Below are 22,150 nucleotides of genomic sequence, written 5' to 3'. Positions count from 1 at the left end.
ATCCTCTCATTACTCAGTCCGTGGGCTCAACTTTTCCTAAATGCCCTGTTATCTGTTCAAGTCCTGCTCAGAAAGCAGTTACTTCTTATTCGTAGACTTTGTGTTGTACTCCTCCTGAGTGTGTCCAAATACTTTATAAATCTTTATGACTTTATTTTCGAAATAGGTTCCATAAGGTGCAGAGAGCTGGGAAGTCAAAAGTTATCTCCAAAACCAGAATGTTCGGTTAACAGATGATTTTGAAAAGAATTCAACTTCCTGTAGTGCTTTATGAATTCGAAGTGTGACTGTCATTAGCTTCTCTTGCGGCTATAAGTATGCTGCTTCTGCAAATCTGAGCTCTGTGCCTGCAATCGATCATCCAGAGCCATGAACACCTAATCACAGATAAAGTAGCCCACTGTCATAGAAGAAAGCAACCTCAAAGTGGGTGCATTTAGCTTTAATAGTTATGTCTCTGATCTTGTTCTGCTGCTAATTTCTTCTCTTGTTCAGTACATGCTCTCCTAATTCTGCATAAAATGAGACAGGGATGCAGCAAGCAGGGTCTGTACTCACTTCATAGCCTTCTTTCTCATAGCCCCAGCATTGTCCACCCTGTGGATGGAGGGACTATATGTGTGTGTGTGAAATACTGTGATTGAAGTACACAATAGTGGACAGAGAACTACAAAGGAACTGAGTTAAGATAAGCATATACTCATGTTTCTGAGTGCTTCACATGTGACTTAAAGATCAGTTAATATCTTCTGTATAGATGCAGCAAGAAGGTGACCTCCCAGGAAGGTCAGGTTTTCCAGACTCTCCTTGCAGGCATGGACCCATCAGCTCAGAACTGCCAATCATGCACAGAACAGGCAAAAGCGGGATGAATACAGCCACCAAAATCTTGGAAAGATTGTAACTATATTGTGTCTGAATGGGCTGCATATTGCCTTCCAGCACCATCATTTCACGCCATGATATGTTTCTAACTGCCCCTTTTCTAGGGGCAAGTTTGGCACATAAGAGAAGACTTACGCTGAACAAACTGTAGCAGCAGTAACCTCCTTGCAAATAACTTATTTTCAAGGTCCTTCAATTTTGCCCTCAGCTCATTAAAAGTACTTCTGAGGCAGTGGAGAGCACAGGAGGTTACCGGGTGATGTGGTAAAGAGGGAGGTCACCCATCCCTTCCTTGGCACTGCAAGGAAATGTATGACCTTGCCAACTGGGAAGCTTGGCCACCACTGCTCTATGTTGCTATAAGTACAGGAGAATTCTTTTCTCAGGACTTGCACTCCAGCTATGTTTCATCACATTAACACAGAAGGGCAAAGAGCACATGCTGTCATGAAGGGCACAATTCTGTTAAATACCAAGTTCTTGCTCCAGAAAGGGTTACCAAAATATAGTTTTCCCAAATAGCTGAATCCTACTGGATTACATTCAGCCTGGAGTGAATTTACAACCTGGAAAATCCCAGCTCAAACTGTTCATATTGGAAAGATAGTCGTGAGGAACAAACTACGTTCTATCTGTAAAAATGCAATGCGATATGATATGTTTGCATACATGACAGGTTTTTGCACACATGACGTTTTGCATTACTAAATCCTTGAGAATTATTGCCAGTGATCAGCTGGCAAGATCAGCTTGGGAAACTAACATTAATGCATCTATTATGTGTTCATAGAATCAGGCCCTTGGGGACAGTTTTGCAGACACCCACAATGTCACTACAGTAGGGAAATAAATTTTATTAGATGAGGTCTTGCCTCCCTTTTTTTTTTTTTCCCTGCATATCCCATTAAATGCTGTTTTTCATAATTGCATAAGGCCTAGTTCAAAATCTGATTAGGTATCACTCTATTTGGTAAATCAACCCACCAACCAAATTGTCAACAGCATCCAATCATCAGGAACAAAGCTCTACTCTCATCTGTTGCATTGACTTAGTGGCAAAAATTAAAACAGAAGCAGAACTGCTAGTATTATCCCTTCCAGGCCACAAAGACTTGCTTATAGCCATGAAAAGCAACTGAAGAAGAACTATGCTAAATGATTGTTGTCAAGGAGAATTCTCACAGACAAATGAACAAAAAAATACATTTTCTTTTAAATTCAGATTTGCCTACTAAGATTTGACACTGTAGGTGCTGCCATGCGGGCTTCTCATTATTTGCCAAAGTTTCACTTGCTCTGAAAATAGGAGCTGCCTCTGGTCTTTGCATATAGAGCTGGTAATATCCATTTGCTGTTCAATACAGAAGATGTGATAGAGCAAGTTCACACTGCTCTAACATGTTGAAGCGCTCAAGCTATCAGTAATGGCACCTGGCCAAGTGCTTGTAGCTGATCTCCTTAAAAGCAAAGCAAGTGCCCTTCCATGAATTTTGCTACTCTGTTCTTATGTCATTATTATGACAGTAGATCTGCAAGAAGTGAAAGAAACCTAAAATAAAATGAAACAGTTTTCACTTTGAGACCATCCTCCCTCAAACAGTTTGTATGGGCAGAGAAGAAAACATTCTTGAAAGATTTGCTTTTGATTTTGAAGGATCAGAAATTATTTTTTGCAATTGTTCTAAATAATGCGCTTTTGTTGGTTACCTGAACCAACCCTTCTCAGGAGAGGAAAATGTCTCTGTAGAGGTGTCTAGGCAACCCTAGTGACTTTAGAGCCATTGAAGGCAATCCTCACACTGATCTCCAGAAATCCAAATCCAATAAATTCCTGCTTTCAAAGGTTTTGTCCTGGCAGCTCCCTAATACAGTCTCAGAGGGGATCTCCAGCTCTGATGAAGGAGAGTAATAAAAGTGCCAGGAGGGATTATTTCCTAGATATTTCCAGAAGGCTTGACTGAAAGACTAAATTTCTCTCAGTCTCAGTTCTATGCCATAACACCATGGCATTTTGGAGATAGAAGCAGGGAGTAAATGGGACAGAACAGGGAAAGAACAGAGATGTTCCTGCTAGGTAAGGGAGGGTTAATCCATAAATAAAATCCCTTTCCTGCTCTGAGGACAGAGGCACTCAACTAGTGATTGGTCTTTGAATGGTAGTGTAAAGAAATCAAGATTCAGTTGGTAACAGAAATTATAGAAGTTAGGAAATGGCATAAACTGTTTGCTTGTTGATGTTTCTATGTTATTTTTGGTACCATCTCTTCTGCCTCACTCTCCTTCCTTTTGTAATTAATTCTCTCACAATGAATGGCTAATACTTGAAATCACATCCATGAATTCTCAACGTTCGTTGTGTTATGGGATGCTACATCCCAACCATTGAATATAAAAGGCAATTATGTTAATGACTACCCTACAATGCAAGCTATTTTCTTGGGACCTTAGAAATTGACTGGTAATGGAGGGATGTGGTTGGGATTATGGGCTGCAAAATCGTGACAGTCAGGAATTGGTTATGACAAATAGGCAGCACGCAGAATCTCCTCCTTAGGAAGACTGCCGCGGTACCCTTGTGGAGTAGAGGACTCTGTCACATGGTGATGGAAAGAATAAAAACCCATGAATTCTGGGCAGGGCTGTTCTGGAGGACTCGTTCTTCAAGGTGACAAAGCTTCTCAGAGAGGTTATGGAATCTCATTCTTTGGAGAAACTCAAAACATGCCTGGATGCAATCCATGTGCTTGCTTGAGCAAGGAGGTAGGCCTAGATGATCTCTAGAGGTCCCTATCAACCTCAACCATTCTGTGATTCTGTGATGCTATGACTGTAAAGTGTTTTGACTGTTGCAAGGATATGGAGATGCATTAGTACCTAAGACATCCACCAGCATGCACAGTCTGCCTTGGCCCAGAGCAAACCTTAAGAAAACTTACTAATACTGGAGTGACCTGAGGGCCATCCTGAAGAGACACAGTAGGGATGGAAAGATCTGCAGGAAATATTCTGACAGAGAGAGGAGAAACTGCTATCTTTTTCTCTGTACTAATAAGTAACTGACTAGTCCGGTGAAGTTTTAGAAATCTGACTAAGAAAAAAGTTGGAGAAACCAATTGTTTTTTCCCTGTCAACCGATATCCTGTAGCAGCATCCTGAGGTAACAACAGCATTGCTAGAAAGACAACAACACACAAGTCGTATTTATTCTTCTTTCTTATATGTCTTTCCCCCATAGTATGAAAACATTTCTTTTTTATGATAGCTTTTTCCATTTGCCTAACTTCATACCTTAAGTTGTAACCATAGTTTGAAGCAAGACAATTTACAGTCAGATGATGACACTTTCCCCATGCTAAGTGTCTCTGAACATAAAGGCATTTTTTTTCTTGTGTGCCTGTAATGTTGATGAGGTCATGAAAGCTTTGAGAGTAGAGTTTATTAGTTAAAAATTCTTCCAGATGTAGCTGATGGGAGCACAAATTATTGTTGATAATGCAACCTATAGCAACCTTATTTAGATTTGTTCAAAGGCAGAAAATAATTCACTAGCATGTTGTACTGGGACTTGTAATGACCCTGTGCAAAGCTTATCTCAGTATACAAAAATGTCTTAGTATAAACTAAACTTTTTAGACAGCAGAGGCTTTTGCAACATCACATTTTAACAGTCCCTAAATTAGTTCAAGGCTTTATAGAGGACAGCAAACTTACTGGTATTTTAAGCAAACAAGGTGGGGTAGTTTTTTACAGCTGCAGATGGGATTTCGGGCTGATTTATGTCACTTTTGATATGTTTGACTAGAAGGACATAATTTCCCAAAACATGGATATTGGTACAAATTGCTAGCATGGAAACACTTTCAATGGTCAAACTGGGTTGTGTCATCCTATAGAGGGCACAGGCTTTCCCGCTTATAAGTAACAAGAGGACTTGTAGCAGACTAGAGCTTGTTATTCCCCTCTTCTTTCAGTAGCACTGCTAAAAGTTCACACCATTTCTTCTGAAGGTGCATTTTGATTGTTGCTTACAGCAGTACAGTTTATTTGTTCCACCTGTGGGAAAGAGCAGTACTAGCCTGAGTATTCTTATGCAGAGACATCTACATCTGCATAGGAAAAAAGTCAATACTTTCTCAGACCGTGACATCTGGGCAGATTTTAGCTGTGCAGCTATCTTCGATCTTGAGCATCTGACCACCCTTCACACCTTTGGCTTCTCCCTGTGGATTCACAGAGCTCAGGGTGCATCTTCAGCAGTGACTCAGTTCAGACCAGAATTGTGCTTCTGAAACTGTTGCTTAAAGTGCTTTGGTTAACAGCACGGTTTTGGAGCACATACTTTTTCAGCTCAGTTTCATCTTTAAGAGATACTTGATGAGTACACCAAAGGCTCTCCAAGTGCTAAAAACCATTAACATCAGACAGGATCTAGTCCAGTATGAACTCTCTGAAATATAATGTGGCTACTGGGTACACAGCTCCAGCCATTTCACTTCACTGATTGGCTTCTGTTGAAGAATACTAATTCAAATATGGCGTAAGTACACTAAAAATGAGCTACAGTCTTCTAGATTTACCCCTTACTCCATGAGGGTTTGGCTGTACATTTCTATGAAGTTCTTACAATATTTAATCATTATCTGTAGACTCTTTCCAAAAGGATTTTCTTTTTGAAATAAGACAACCCGAAAGGCACCACATAGCCATTACAATACTTTGAAGATGGACAAAATTCAGGTAATATTTTAGTAGTGTCTCAGAACACTATAAATTTGCATAGTGATGAAAAATCAATTGATTTTCAGATGTTAATGCCTTACTTCTGATCAACAAATTATTCTAGTAAGCTGATCCATGATTTTCTCAAGAATACTTATACCGGCTGTTCTATAACACAGTAGTGGATTTCTTGAAACAACACTTGAAGAGGAATAAAAATGTGCTCAACTTTTAGAATATATGGAGTTTTGAATCTAGTTCTGAAGTTTTAGATCTATTTCTGCCTTGTGCTGGGTCCAATTCTAACCTAATGTAACTGGATCCCAGAGCAAACAGAAATAATATCTGGATCAGAGAGTCTCCAGGCAGGAGCCTGGGGAGATATTAGAGGAAAGTATTACATTCCCTTTCCCTGTCCTGAAATCTTTCATAAGTATCCATAAATCACCATTGTTGAGACAAGGCACTGAGCTAGCTGAACCTATGCTCTGTTTTTATGCTAAATGAAGGTCTTCCACCCACCTTTCTCACATTTGTGCCAAGTAAGTAGGCCACCAGAGCACAAGAAAAAAGCCTGCATATGCAATGCCTCTCATTGCTGCTGTAGTTTTCTCTAGACTTCTCACGCTCAAGGGTTTCTCTTATTTCCATCCTAGCACTGTGGAGGGCAGGTGAACACAGCCACTTCTGGGCAGGCTGCAGGTGTCTTAAAGGAACTGCCCAGCCTTTCCTGGACCTCCTCACAGTATATGTGCATCCTCTTCACTGCCTTGCCTTCCCCAGGCTTCCAGCCACCTGCTGATCCTCCCATAAGATCTGACCGTCCCCTAAAATCTGCCACCTTTGGGGAGTGAGCATAGCATACTCAATCTGGGCTTCCAACTCTACCTGTGTGGAGGTGATGCCATCCAGGTGCTGCTAGCCAGCCCCAGTGACCTCGTAGAAGATCTCTGACTGCTAGTGTCCTGTAGATTGCCTGCCTTGGGGAACACAACCTTCTAGGGTTTCCCTCTTAAGACTTTCTCTGTTTTTACCATGAAAATCTTTCTTTTGTCTCATTTTGTCATATTTTCCCTTGTTAGCATGCAACAATAATTTTCCTTCTTCAATATTGAATTCAATCTTTTAAACTCTGCCTTTATGCATTTAGTAAAAGCCCGTTTCCTGTGTGCCACAAATTCCTAGCTTCTTTTTGACAGTGTCTATCCTTACAGGTGCTTTTCCAATGTTTCTCCAATGTACATTTCATGTCCCTGCTTGGTTTAATCTATCAGGCCAGCTCCAAGATCCGAGCAGTCTCTCTGCTATCAATACTCACTGTATACTTTGCTCTTTTTAGAGTGGGGCTATTTTGGGTTGAACAAACTCAGACATTATTTCCATCCTATCTGATCTGGTCATCTCTCTATTGCACCATCACCAGAATACAGAGGCTGGTACCTGGCAGTTTCCTTCTTTGAGGGGCAAGGGCGAAGATGAAGACACTATACACAAGAAAGGGTGATATATTAAGTCCCCTACCGGAGGAGAGGGCAGATTGCTTGGTAGAACATATATTATTAGTTTCACTTTGAACCAATTATCACTGGCCGAACCAGTCATTAGAAAAGACAAAACTCAATTTTCTGATTCTGTTCCACAAAGCACTCAAAGTCTTCTAAGTAGGTGTCATTTGTGACAGGCCACAGGTTTGATGATTAGCTAGCAATAAAAGGTTCAGAACTTGTGAGGCCTTGGCTTGCCTGGAGTTTTGTTTAGTAGTAACAAGTTATCTAATGAGCAGGGGTCTATTGCATACTTTGTTCTAATTTTTGCTTTGCATCCTCAAATGGATCCTAGGATGTGAAGGAAGAAATTTGCATTGTTGTGCTCATCCCAGTAAAGAGGAAGATTAACACGTCCCCCATTAACATACTGCTCTTGGTGAAGGATCTGGGACAGTGATGACTTACTGTTTACCTCTGCCTCTAACTCAAGATTGAAGCTCTCAGCCTTAAGATCCAGAGGGACAATACAAGGGTAAATAGAAGGGCAAAGAAAGGGAAAGATACTAAAAAGTTTGTGTACATCTATTTTGCTTGTACATAATTTGGACTATAGGTATTACTACCATTGTAACAACTAAACAAGAATATAATTATAAAGAATATAACAAAGAATATAACAATATCTGCACTAGGAATAACTCTTTCATTACTCTATTAAGATTTTAATTAGGCTAACAATAATTTCTTGTGTTTCCTTGCCAGTAACAAGATTTTGAGTGTGACAAATTGGCAGGAATTCAAGCAACCTACTCTGTAACTTGGATATAACAAGCTGGTAACACACGACACATGTGTGTTCAGGAACATGCAAACTTCTGTTTCTACTTGACCTCTCTGAGCTGCAGGAGTGTTGGTCTGTGAAGGAGGGAATTTGATTTGGGACTTTTTTCTCCCCCATCCCCACCCCAGGATGCATCTGAGGGACAATTGGATCATATGCATAGTTTCCTTTTCTGCTTTATACTCTTTTATATCCATCAGTTTCTCATTCTCACTGATTAGCTGCTGCTGCTTCTCTTCCAGTGCATTCTGTGCTGCTGTCCTTGGGGCTGGCCTCTAGATCTCTCCCTTTGTTATTCAGTATCTACAATTAATCTGTTTTTCCTGGAGTCTTTGGTTTGCTTGCAGCATGTCTGAGGGCTGCTCTTGAGACATTCTGCCTCCCATGGTTCCCAAGCTGCTCCCCTGTCTTAGGTGATGAGTACACCGGAGTTTCTGCTTACTCCAATCCTGGGTCAGCTGGGCTATGCTGCTGAGTCTAGGCTTTCTGAGCCTCCCGGTCTCTCTGTGTCCCATTTGGGTGCCATTTGCAGCATATACGTAGTTTCCTTATCTGTTTTTTTACTCTTTTATGTCCAGCAGTTTCTCATTCTCACTGATTAGCTGCTGCTGCTTCTCTTCCAGCGCATTCTGTGTTGCTGTCCTTGGGGCTGGCCTCCGCAGACGATGTTTGGGATAAGGGCATAAATTCATCCCACTCAAAAGAAATCCTCATCTGAAGAATGTAAACTTCAAGATGGGTCTCTTCAGGTTGAAAAATCCTTCAGATTTGGGTTTCCCAGTCTGGCTTTATTGAATAATAGCTTTCTATGGTCCTATCAGAATAACTATAGCATCCTCAGTCAGAGTTTACTCCTGTTTCACCCAGTAGACCATGCACATTCAACCACCAATGAATGGTTGAAATCCTGGAGACTATCCTTTTGTCCTTAGGTTCCTGCAAGCAGCTTTCTGTGTGGAGCAAGCTTGAAGATGATGTTGAGGACTCTTGACATCCCTGGCATGTATTTCCAGGCATCCTTCACAGTCATAATTGAACTTGCCTTTGCTTCAACCTACCCCTCTGTAAACTATGTACAAAAATACTTTCTATCTCCTAGGGAGCACTGTTCAGTTTAACAACTGTTTGTTAAATACTTTGAAATACTGAGTTGAGAGGAGTACACTTTTGAAGTAGGATGCAAGTAAGGTCTCATGAGGAGCATATTGGTCGCTTAATAGGCTCCAATATGTTAGTAATTCCCAGGGGAATCTGTGGATTTTCTCCTCTGGCACTGTTATGTGCTCTGGATATTGCCACTTTCTGCAATGTATCAGGTAGTAAATTGTTAAAACAGAAAGAAAAACGAAAGCTAAAATAATTGAACTGAAAACAGAATTATTATTATTTTTAATAGAGATTGTGTTTTCTCTCCATCACCAAAAGTCACCTTTATCAGCCAGCTCAGAAGCATACTTTTTAATGCACTCTACCAATAAGAGATGCAGCAACTACTGTCTAGAGTGCTACCATGAAGTGATTGATCAAACACAGACCACAAGCTATAAGTGCAATCAGACAAGCTTTATTTTAAATTCCTATTACACTGTAGCTACTAAAAATCCAGAATGGAAAGCAGGTTTATATTCAAAAGCAAAATATGGATAATCTTATTAGATGATACAGGCTTCAGTAGAACTGCATAAGCACTTAACAGAGATTTTCATTGTGTAGCACAGACTATTCAGTGACCTGTTCCCAGAGGACTTCTTTGTGTGACTTTGTTATTACCATTTCTAATGGGTCACATAAGCTGTACAAAAACAGTGTGTGCCCATGTCTGAAGTAAAAGACTTGCAGAAATACCACCTGATATTCTTGGCTCCAGGATTACTCATTCAGATTGGTAGGAGGTGCAAATCTCTACTCTATTCCACATACTTGAGTGAAAGAGCAACCTGCATTTCTCCCCTCTCTTGGTTTATGAAAAAAATGGCCATAGGTTATTTAGGAGGCAGTGCATGGCAAAAAGGGGAGCAGAAAACAAGTCATCACCTTTGCTCTCACACTAATAAAACCACAGAATGACTTGGCTGTATGCTGCACAGTAAAGTTGCAGCATTTAATGAGCAAGAAGCTCTTTTTAGCTTTTTGGGAAGTGCAGTTACATCACTTGCACTGTTTGTTACTCTGGGATATGCTCTCACACACCACAGCTGGTGGGTGGCCACTGCAGCTGGGAATGTAAATGTAACAAGAACATACATCTTTTGTTACCTCAAGTAAAAAAAAAAAAAAAAAAAAAAAAAAAAAAAAAAAAAAAAAAAGGGAAGAATTTCAGGAGAGATGAAAAATGGAAAATGCACCAGGTAAACGGGTGCATGCCTCAGGGGAGTGAAGGAACCTGTTTGGAGGACTAATAGAAGCCTATCCAGAACACCTCCAGACCAAGCAAGGCCTTGTGCAGGCCCTTTGCACCTTACAGCCAAATATAATCCGTAGGAATTATATTTGAATTTGAATCTGTAGGAATTATAAGGAAACAGATCCAGCTTGTGGAGTTTCTGATTCTCAGCGTACAGAGTTTTTTTTTCCCTACCCAGGTGATCTTCTGTATAGTTGTTCACACATATCACAACCTGATTTTGCAGTAGCTGTGATCCAGGGGCACTTTCTGAGGTGCTTAAATCTAGATTTAAAACCTAAATGACAGCACCAATGCAGGATATTTGTTAAGATGGTGAATCAGGGAGCAGAAGAATCTCACTAACCTCCAGTCCACAACAGACTGTGACCAGAAAATGCAAATTTGATACCATCTGAGCAGGGGCACGAAAAACTCTAGATTTTCATAAAGCAAAAAAGAGGAACAGCATATTAACTGCATCATACACAGTGGGATGAAGGCATGAAATAAAGGAGTATGTGTGGGTGCAAGCAGACATGAAAGAGCAAGAGAGAAATCATATTGAAGTGGCAAGTGGGAACAGAGCGATGGGAATATTCTGGTGATAACAAATCCTGAGAGATGCTTACAGCAAACTGAGCTCTCTATGAACTGAAAAATTCTAACATTGTAAGATAAAGCAGTCCCTTTAGCTAGAAATACCTGTTTTTAATTGCAGCCTGAGTGATCTACTGCAAGGCTGTATAATTCACTCTGAGAATTTTTAACACTGATTTCTTTTTTTTTTCCTTTTCAGTAAAATATAAGACCTTAATTAAAACTAAAGTTCAGACTACTTTAGTGAACAGAGCCTTTCATATTCTCTCAGCACTAGTGCAAAGGGCCATAAATACAAATGAACTGTAGGAATAACAGGATCTAGAATTGCCTTTAATTACTTGTATCTAATTTTGAATCATTCACAATCCAGATGCATTTTCCAGCTCTTCCCAGTATTTTCAATTAGTTTTCTTTATCATATTTTAGTAGGCATGAGGATAATCAAAATAATAAAATTTCTACATCTCTATCTCTTTTTCTTCATCTAAAATGATATTTTGAAACACAGCTAATTAAAGGATGAATTCAGCACCTTTGTTCATAGTTTCTGAATCTGGACATTTAGCTCACCATATACATGCCTCAAAGCATCACAATTCAGGCTTGCAATCAACTTTCGTAGCCCTGACCGTTTTGGGGTGCATTTTACTTCCCAGATCAACGTAGAATTTGCTGGGATTTGCCTGCAGGGAAAAAAGGAAAGTAACAATATTAAAATCAATCAACCAGTTTTCTCAGCCTGGCCCAGAACTGGAGAACCTGAAGATGGACAATATAACACATCTTTTTTTTTTTTTTTTTTTTTTTCCTTTTTTTCATGTTTCACTCATCCTGGTAAGTGTACTATAAATTATTCCCTCCATCTTCCAGTCCTTGCAGAACTGACTCTGTCAAAATCTTTCCTAGACTTTCCTCCAGGCTAATTTTAAATTTCTAAAATGAATCTGCTGCCTGTCACTTCCTCTCACTATCACTTTCAGGATGATCTTTATGGATAACATATCTTTTTACTTTTTAATTCCTTTTTACCAGCATATTTTCCCATAGCTTGCTGGTGATTTCTTAAATGGTTAAGGAAGTCCTTACTCAGAAGTGCCAGCCAGGGCCAGCACTGTTGAGGAACTGAGCCCCTCTGCCCCCTTCTACCTTAAGCTACTCTACCACAGTTGTAATATCAGGGCATTTCCTCACTGACCACAGAGTTGACTTCCTCATGCCCATGCAAATAAGCCAAAGTATTTTGGGGAGTACTGTTGTTAGCAGTTACTTTTTTATGTAATTACAACTCTTGATAACACATAGTATAAACTACCTTTATTCTGCACCGCTCTTGATTTTCTAATTTTGCTATAATTAAAATACATAGAGACCCTTAAGTATTTGATTTCTGTGTTTTCTCAGTGCTTTCATTACCTTTTGTGTGCAGGTTTCGAAGACTGATATTGATTGATTGATCACATTTGGGGGATGTCAGGAAGGGAACCAATGCAGGAGGCAGCATAGCGGGGGGTCATTCATAAATAAAAATGAAAGTTCTTTAAAAGAATTAGGAAGTGAGCCAGTGTTCTCGTCAGCATCCCATGGTTATGGTAATCCGTAAACATCTGAATATTTGGAGAGCAAAGGTACTATAAACCTTAGTTACCGTTGCCAGTTCTCATCTGATAGGATTTGACTCTCAGATGTCACGTTCTCCACTAAGGTCAAGATAGAAACAATTTCCCAGGCTTAGCACAGTTTGCCACAGGACAGAGAAACTTTCATTAGCTAGAAATTATCCTGTTTAGGTTCCTCCCATCTGCATAATCATTTTAATGCAGGTCTGGCCAGACTAATTTAACCTGCTAAAAGGAACAGCATTCCAGCTCTTTAGAGTCCATCTTAGGTATCTCTGTGTGGCACTGCACTGTGCTTTGCATATGCAGCCATAGGTATCCTGAGGCATGTACCTTGTTTTAGAAAAGAACAAGTGGAGACTCACACTTTTAATACAAGGGTATGCAAACTGCTTCCAGCAAGTTCCGCCTTCTTTTGATCTTTGTTCTTAATGAGAGATATGCTGTTTCCCTCAGCTGGCCCACACCATCAAATGCCCATTAAAACAGTAACATGACAAAGCAATGACTTCAATCGCTGCACAAGATTAAATACTTTTTTACATTTAGAATGGGAATGATATGCAAGGGGTGATTTGTATGGAAAGTGAGGAAAATATTGTATGTATGTCCTGAAGCATCTGGGGAGTGATTTTCCAGGAATGAAGATTTGTGGACTTCATCCTCATAGTGTCCTACTGTAAGAGAGAGCGGTGTATTTACCTCTCATTTTCTAGATGGGATATATGTACATGTAGAAAGATAACAGCTTTTCCTGTTTCTTTTCTGTCTTACCACTATTCCTAGCTGGAAATGCAGCTAGGATTTTGGTGGCACAGCCAAAATGACTTATGTGCTAGTGAGAGTGCATGCTTGGCTAAAATCCTTTTAACAATATCTATCACTGCCTGTTTAATTCTCACATGCCACGCAAAGACTATGCTCTGGATAGAGATTGAAACTGCCAAAGGCTTTTTCATAAGTCATGCTCTTCATCTATCTCGAGCTGATGACTAAAGATCACTATAGAGCTCTTGTGAAGACAGAAACTTCCAAGTCACTTAATTCCCAGAATAATATTGGAATAATATTGTAGCTGCTTGTTCACTCATACCTGTTTTGTGGAGTTGTGCATGTGAGAAGAAAAGCTGCTTTAAAGATACACATAATTCTAAAGTCTCATTCCCCAAAACATTTGTAGAAGACACATCCCATGTATGACAGTTCCCAGTGGATAGGGAAACAATGGAAGGAGGAGAAAGCCTAGAAGAGGTTTAACTCCTTTTGCATATGGAGTAAAGCCACCTTAATCTGTTTTGCCTGGGAGAAAATTTAGTGATGAATGGCTCTGCACAATATGCTGAGCCATCACCACAGAGGAGCCATTTATCACTCTGAATGCACAGAGATAAATGTGATTTTTATTTAAATAAACTACAACTGCCCTCTGCTCTGTTCTCTGTAAGTATAATCTGTGGCCTTCATTCATCTCAGAGAAGTTAAGACAAAAATCTTAAAATGACTAAGCTGATCTATTTCCATTTTAAATCACACCAAGGGCACTACCGTGAAGGGAGAAACATGGTGACTTGAAGGAAAGTGACGTCTGCTTCATGAGTCATGTTTCTCTGTAACTCCTATGCCTTTGATGCACCTGACAGCTCCCGCTCCCTTGAAGGAGAGAGGAGTCGACAGCAGCTTTTGGAACAAGGAGGCTGCAGAACACCAGAGGATTCTAGCAGGGTTGCACAGCACGGAGAGCTTTCCCTGATACTTCTGTGGGGTGTGTGGATAGTGCTGAGTCACGCGCAGCAGCACCTGTGATAGGTCACATGCACAAAGCAAATGTGGTGTGATGCCCTTTCTTAGTCATTTTTCTATCTGGCTCCAATCTGGAGCCTGCTTTTATTTTTATTTGTTTTCTTTTCTTCTCCCTCCTCTAGAGTCTCTCTCTTTTTCCCTCGCTCAGGTGTAGTCACACTCAGACCTTCCTTACTGGCTGACAGTTTATGCAGCTACTGAAACAGAGGCAATTTTTCAGACTTCTTTGCACATGCCTAGGAACCATCAGCACTAGCAATGATAGATAACATCATCTCAGCTGCCCAAGGCTCAGTAACAGCTGCAAAATCTTCTAGGATCCCAGCTATATATCCAGGAACTAACCGGCTAATATCAAGTTCTGTGCAAGGGCTGGGATAACACCAGTCTCATCAATACATGTCCACAGCAACTAAACCTTGGGAGTCTCTATTACAAGTTCTTGTCACAGCAGTGACTGTCCTATCCCACTTACCGCATATAACCTGAACTCTAAATGGAAACATAGTCTAAAGAGTAAGTAAGTGCTTATCACACAGATAACCCTATGCCAGCACTGAGTGCAATTCCTAGAACAACGAAGACTGATGAAGGGCTTTCCTTTGCCTTGGGCATAGGATCAACTTGCTCCCTACATGCTCCTCTGTATCCAGGCAGCCCTGGGAAGTGACACTGCTAGAGGGAGCTCTGGGCCTTCACACCACTGTGGCTATCTCACATCATCCACTGCATCAGACACTCAGAGAGACAGGTTATCTAAGATCCAAATAATCTTGTGTCTTGGTGTAAACTTGCAAGAGTCACTTGAGGTAACTGAATGTACTGCATAGTCATGATTAACATGAGTGGAGAAAAGCCCTTCTAGAAAAGCTGTAAAGGACTTCATATGCACGTAATAAGCACATAGCAGTAACCGGTTCACATGCAGGATAAATCTATTTTCTTTCTATGATAGCAGCTCATAAGAGCTATTGTCAAGCAATAAAAATAATGTAATGCTATGAAAAAGAAAACTCCAGTTGTGTCAGCAGCTACTTGCAACCACTGCCCCTTCTCCAACACTAATACTGAATAGATGAAATGCTCTCATAGCCCCTCTTTGCATTGCGAGGCAGCCTGAGTCCTCCTGTCTGGTGAGACCTATAGTTTCTATGTGGGTTGAATCTTAAAGTCAGGAGAGAGTGTCCGAATTATTCAGCACTGCATTAGTTAAGCGTCTTTCGTGAGCTGCCCTGTGTGAGCAAGAACCAACCTCTTGGTTGGTTCTGCTTCCTTTCCTACCTGAAATCCTTTTTCATTGTTCTCAGCACGCCGGGTCCCTCGAGGCGGAGTGTGACATTCTCCAGAGTTTGATTCAGAGGATTGGTGAATTCCACAGTTACAAACATTTCCCTACCTGCCACTGTCTCGCCTTGAGTCTGCAAACCGAAGAAAAGGACAAAGATCCACCAGTTGAAAATAACAAAATGGTCCACAGTGAAATCTGTCAGATTAAATACACAGTACTTGAAAGGAAGGAGAGGGCAAGAGGAAGGACTAGAGCATATAAGAAAACAACACTGGACAGAGAAAGCCTTGTCAGAAGAAAGTTGTTAGATGCCCATGGACTTTGCTTCTGTCCGTTTTCCTGTCCACGCAGTTCTCTCAAGCTGTGTGACAGATTATGAGGCAGGCCCTCATTTCCATAGAGAAAATGGAAAACCGCCTGCAAAATCCTGGAACAGAGTGCCCAACTGAGGGAGAGACCAGCTTTAGGAGGATATTTCTCTCTGATTCATTCGCCATCTTCAGGCACTGAAGTGCATGGCTTGTTCAGCATGTGGAGCTCCCCAAAAGAGGGGTGCATCTTAACTCCAAAATAGAAACTTGTGCTGCTTGCACCTCTCAGAAGTGCTGTACCTGTCTTCCCACCACTCTGATTGTCTTTCGTGCTCCAAAGGGATTATGTGTGTTTGTGGTAGGTAAGCCTGATAGTCAGTTGTCCTCCAAAAACATCCTGAATTTCTATATATGCAACTGAGAGCATCTGTGTTTTTTGTAATGTGGTCTTGGGCTATATTAAGAAAAGACGCAATTTTCTTGATTATTAACTCTGAAGATCTTAGACCAACAGAGAAGGATCAAAGGAGTATCCAAAGACATGAGAGGAAATACATTTTCATTCTTCCACCTCACTTTCAGATTAAGAATTTCAGTTTCTCCATTGAATTCAGAGAAGTTGGACAAGAAAAGACGAGAAATAAGCTTTCCCAGATTTCAAAGAGAACAATAAAGCTGAGTTCCCCATATAAAAATAAATATATAGAGACCTGAACACACACGCATGCCTAAAAATGCAAATATTAAAATTTTAGGTATACTTACACATCACAAAGAAGCAGAAAATACATAAACTCAATCCTACTAAAAGATATGGTTATTGGACAACAATCTCTCTCTTGCACTAAGATTATTTTCTTCATAACAGCAGGAAGGATAAACTATTTTGAAGTTGAAATTGGGAATTTTGTGTAAGATGTTTTATTGAAGTATTGAATTGAAAGAACTCTGTATTTTAAAAATTTGGTTATTGAAGATAGGTCTTTGAAGCAGAGTTTATTTATTTTGCTTTCCTCTCCTCCTCTTGCAATCCTCTCTAGAAAGCTCAGTAAACAAGAAAATTGATTTGAAAATGCCAATAATCAGATTAGACCATAGTGGCACTTCTGTAGTCCAAGAAATGTAGTGAATTTTTTACAAGCTTCATGGTAGTTATGATCTACATTTAAAAAAAAACTTTTTCTATAGATCACTACCAATGCCATGATATGGAAACCTGAGCATTGGTTCAAATAAGCATATGGGAGAGGAAGACTTGTAAGTCTAGATTTCTTCCAAGATCCTGAATTTTACGACACTTCATTCATGATTATATATAGCTTTCTAAACAGGTGTTCTTGTTTTTCTTTCAGCATTATGAAAAAAGCAGATCCAAGGGACATGATTCAAAGCAGATAAATATTTAGCACTTCTGAACGTGAGGCATTTTACTTGGATGTCCAAGTCTTAGTACTGAATTTTAGAACTCTTTGCCATACAGCATAGGGTCTTTGTCCTATCAGATTCACTACACTCACATTTTCACAGTTATGATGCTACCACTCACAGAAGCACTTGGACCTTAATGAAAGTCTATTGAAAGCATATTCAATGAGGAGCAGCAAAGCAGCATCACAAAAGCATCATCCCAGACAGATGTAACTTTTCCAAGTTTGGAGGCATTTTTCACAAAACCTGCAGAAGCTTTCCAGGCAAAACCACCATAAGAGTAGTGCCTTTGCTTTAAATGAAATAGATTTTTAAAGTAGTTAAAAATCTAAGTAACATTATTTCTTTTACCCTGTAACTTTCTCCAGCTTTCTAAAACCATTCCCCCTCCTACTCCATAGAGATCATTTATCTCGCTACTACAGGTGATGCCCTCAGCCTCAGTCTTTTAATGCAGTGATAATTAGTATAATATATAAAATACATATACATTCTCACACATCAGCTGGCCACAGTTTATAAGTTCCATGTTAGACTTCAGACCTAACACATACGTACATACCTATCCAAGAAGTCAATGTGGCAGCCTCCTAGAGATCAGTCTGCACATAACAGAGCTGTGTCCCATCAACTATGTCCCCAAAGTACCTTGATATGCAGCATGGGAATTTCTAGTACTGTAGCTTTCTGCACAGCCAGAATCTTTCCAGTTTCATTGATCCGTGCCGTGACAAAGAAATGAAACGAGGCTTGGTCCAGCAGCTCACCCAGGTACTCACTTGATTTGATCACAACATCAAAAGTACTAGCTGATGGGAGAAAAAGAAAAAACTGTCTGAATCAATCTAAAAGCTAAAAGCTACTTATTCCTTCCCTCATGGCTACCTCTGCAGGCAGCAGTTACATGAATAAACTGAAAAAGGTGCTGAGGCACCAAAGGATGGCTTTGCCAAAATACCCTCTTTTCTTCACCTCACAGTCTCCCCTTACCCTCCTCCTCCCTTTTCTTTTCTCTCTCTTTTTTTTTTTTTTTTCCCCCTCTTCGTTTTATTCAGGCTGTGAGCTCCCCGGGGCAAGGGCTGTGTCTGTGTCTGTGTGTATCCTCTGTCCTGGTAGCCTGTCACGGTGGCCCAAGGTTATTACTGAAAGGTTCTAGGAACTATCACAAAATAAATAGCTATTGTGCATGCGTGTCCAAAGCAGTCTTTGAGTATCTTATAAATATTTACTCATTTGCTTCCCTTCAGAGAAATGCCATCAGGGATGCTGCTGAAGGAGCCCTTCCAGGGTGTTGAGTCCATGCTGACTGCCTGGAAGGGCAGGGCTTGCCCTGCTGGCTATCCCCTCTGCCCTACTTCCTGCAAAATTTAGCAAACAGGTTCTCCTGTCTCCAGCCTGCCCTTGAGAGAGCTTTCATACGGTCCCTGATGCTAATTATTGGAAGGAACAAGTCCCCCTTGGCTAGATTGTAGAGAAACAGGGAATCATTAATTTTAACATATTGAACTGCAATTCCCAACGCAACAATGGTGTGAAAACGTGATGTGCCGAGGCAGACTTGCTAACTAAGTGACCAGGAAGAACATATAGATCTGAAGCTCTTGCCTCAATAAATACTCATTATAACCCTAATAAACATATCAAGATCTCCCATCTGTTAACTATGATTATTGCTATTATACATTGTTGCATTGTATTTGTGACATACACTGTACACACTGAAATAATTGGACTCAGTTGGGCAGTCCCATTCACCCCTTTCACTCTTTTGATCCACTCACACTGAAACCATTCCCTCGATTTGGTTTCAAAGCTATTCCCTTGGTGATCCTAGATTTACCAGGTCAGTCTTAAATTTACGTGATATGCTTCCCTTCCCTTCACTCTGTATCTCTTGTAAGAGAACTTCCCATAATGCTCCAAATCATAAATTATAATTGAGGCAAGGTATTCTTCATCTGTGCAAAGTAAATAAATAAATAGTTGCATTCTAAGTGAATTTTACTTAACAGTGGAAGTAAAGAACTTTTCTGTTTAAAATTAATAAATACAGAAAAAAAAAAAGAAGAATTGACTTCCATTTCTGTAGCATTGACTGTGCTGGTAAGTTGCCAGTACCAGTTAGTGCACCTGGGAAAGCCAAGGGAGATACAACACTGAGCTGCCTTACAGCCTTTCAAAAAATAGAGAAAACTATATATAACGGAGATGTGAGAGCACCTTTGAAGGCATCAGAAGGTTTAAGCTATTCAAATCCTCAAAGATATTTTCAACCCACACAATTCCTTTAATCATTATTCTGAAAATCATGCATTTTGTTCCTGCTTGAAAACTTAGTTCACTTCATTCTTTCAATAGCATGGTCTGGAAGAATGCCTTTGGCACATCTTTATTATATTGTAATATTTTGTTACCTCATGACATATATATATATTTTTATATATATGTACATATAAAAATACTTCCTGCCATGAACTAAGCTTACAAATCCTGCTTGAGTTCCTGAAAAGGTATCCTATCAGCACACCTTCAGCAGGGTATTCTCTCACAAGCAAGAAGCTGCCCCTGAGATAGATCAAGCCCCTCAGAAGGGGCTGCAATACACTACCATTCATATAGCCAAACTTATACTCCTTGGGGGGTGGGAAGCACCCAAGCTTCCCACCCATGGGGGAAGCAGCTCAGTGAGCCCCCAGCTGCTCATGAAGACTCCCCTGCTTCTTCTTCTTCTAGCAGTTGGCTCACAATCCTCATCTGGCACTACCTCATTACAGGTGAGAAATCTCAGATATCAGCTGGGGAGGCTGTGACCTTGAATCAGAGTGGGACCTAGGGGACATGTCCTCTGAGACTGCAAAGTCCTGCAGCCCTCTCTGTACTTATCAGAGAGAGCTTTTGCCCTGTAGCATCATCAACAAGGCAAAGCCTCGGCTCCTGACTTGCTCAGTGGGGAACTCAAGTGCAGGATCCTCTGATATAGCCAAGAGGGAAGATCTTGACTCCTTAAAGCATGTTTTTAGCATTTTTGTTGAGATGGAGACTCTGATCCAAGAGCTCAGGCTTGTCAGAGAAACAAGTATTTGGCAGTCACCTGCTGCTGGGCTCTGCAACCAGTCTGCTGTATAGCACCTTGGACCCGGGCAGGTCCCTGACACATACTCTGAAAAACTTTCTGAAAGTTAATGCCATGGATAATAGGAAACAGCTTGATTACATCCCAAATAAAAGAATATTCCCTTTCTCTACTGTGAGCAGCACAAAATTTAGCCTTCAGCCATATGTACTAGGCTGAAAGGAACTGCTTTTTCATGAGAAGAGAGGGGCAGGATCTCCCCAAGACAGTCCAGAAGGCACTAGGAAAAGCACATGCTGCATCTGTAAAGATAACTCACCTTAATACTGTGTGCCTGTCTCACAAATGTCTTTGCTGTAGATAGTAGCACATCCTACTTGAAGATGAGCATTTTAGATTACTATAAAAGTATAAACCATGAACTACCCAGTCCTCCAGCCAGCTGTGCCCTGGAACAGCTTTCAGCCTCTCCTTTGTCAGGTTCTTCCAAGAAAGTCAAGACATTCACCCCTTTCTCTCCCTTTCTGTCCCTGCAAATCGCACCTGTGGAACCAGAGCTTTTTCTTCTCTTCCTGAGCTACATCAAGGAGACCTGAAGTTAGAAAGATGATACCTTGAAGCTTAATAACTGCATGCCTTCTCTTTCTTTTGTACTAAATGAGAATAATTAAAAGTTTCCAGACATGCAGGTCTATGTAAAAAAAGCATTATACAGGGAGAAGCAGCCTGAAGAAACCAGTCTAAAGAATGACACTGGTAACATGGGCAGAAATGGAAAAGATACCCTGTCTCTAACTACTAGAATTTGGTCTACCATGAACAGAAACTTTGGTGAGGGTTAATGACACACAGGAAAAATGTAAGTAGGTTTGGAAACAAGTATCTCAGTCTTACATGAGGAAGGTGCCAGTGTCACATTGAAAGTTTGATTCTTGAATTCACTCTTCATGACTCCTGTATAAAACACTATATTTCCTGAAAAATATGCAGTAGCACTGTAATAGTTCTGGCTTTTGTTCTTGAAAGCTATAGTGACTTTGAAGTCACTACCAAGGATTGCCTTTTGTACTTGGAAGTCCATGTCAACATCTGTCTGTGGATAATACACAGTATCTTGGGTAATTTGCTTTTTAACACCATACATCACAGCAGTATCAAGAGCCAGTCTCTCCTCATCTGAGCCTAGAAGTGAAAAAAAAAATCATATTAACAGAGAAACAGGGGTACTGTATCAATCCAATCATCAGTCATATAGGTGCACTACCACAAGGTGGTTGAGGTGAAAAGATAAGTTAAACTTTAGAACTTCACAGCTTAAAAGTGATTTATTCTTAAAGATTCAAGACATATCTGCTAAACATAATTTACTTGGTGTTGATGGAGCTACAATTATTTACTCTATGTGAACAGCTGTCCTTCTGTCTCAGACGTAAGTAAGAAATGCCTAAACAGGTGTAAAGAAATCCCATAGCTATTCAGAATGCTTCAAGTTACTCCATTATTATTCTTTGTTTTCACTATAGTTCACCCTGTCTGAACCATTTCTGACCAGCAAACGAAGCTTGTGTTCTTATCAGTGGATCTGCAGTGTTTCTGGGATGGAATTAGAAATAAAGAGTTTCAGAGGGCACTTTGGAAGCTTTTGTGGAGGTCCTTCAATGCCAGAAGTCTGTAAACACACAGTTAGGATTTGTTTGGAAAATACACAGTTATTAT

At 40.3% G+C, this 22,150-nt stretch overlaps 1 protein-coding gene across 1 annotated transcript in view; it reads right to left on the bottom strand.

The window, feature by feature from the left end:
* Positions 1-11,159: 11,159 nt before the first annotated feature.
* Positions 11,160-22,150, bottom strand: part of F13A1 (coagulation factor XIII A chain) — a 50,072-nt gene continuing 39,081 nt past the window's right edge. The window contains exons 12-15 of the mRNA XM_026039758.1: positions 21,329-21,616; positions 18,010-18,170; positions 15,616-15,752; positions 11,160-11,601 (exon numbers count right to left, since the gene is read on the bottom strand). Coding sequence (XP_025895543.1) covers positions 11,457-11,601; positions 15,616-15,752; positions 18,010-18,170; positions 21,329-21,616 — 731 coding nt within the window. The 3' untranslated portion in view covers positions 11,160-11,456. The remainder of the gene's footprint in view (positions 11,602-15,615; positions 15,753-18,009; positions 18,171-21,328; positions 21,617-22,150) is intronic.

This window comes from Nothoprocta perdicaria, unplaced genomic scaffold (assembly GCF_003342845.1).
Source record: "Nothoprocta perdicaria isolate Ctin4 unplaced genomic scaffold, notPer1 scaffold_24, whole genome shotgun sequence".
NCBI lineage: Eukaryota > Metazoa > Chordata > Aves > Tinamiformes > Tinamidae > Nothoprocta > Nothoprocta perdicaria.
This window is presented reverse-complemented; position numbering and strand designations above follow the sequence as displayed.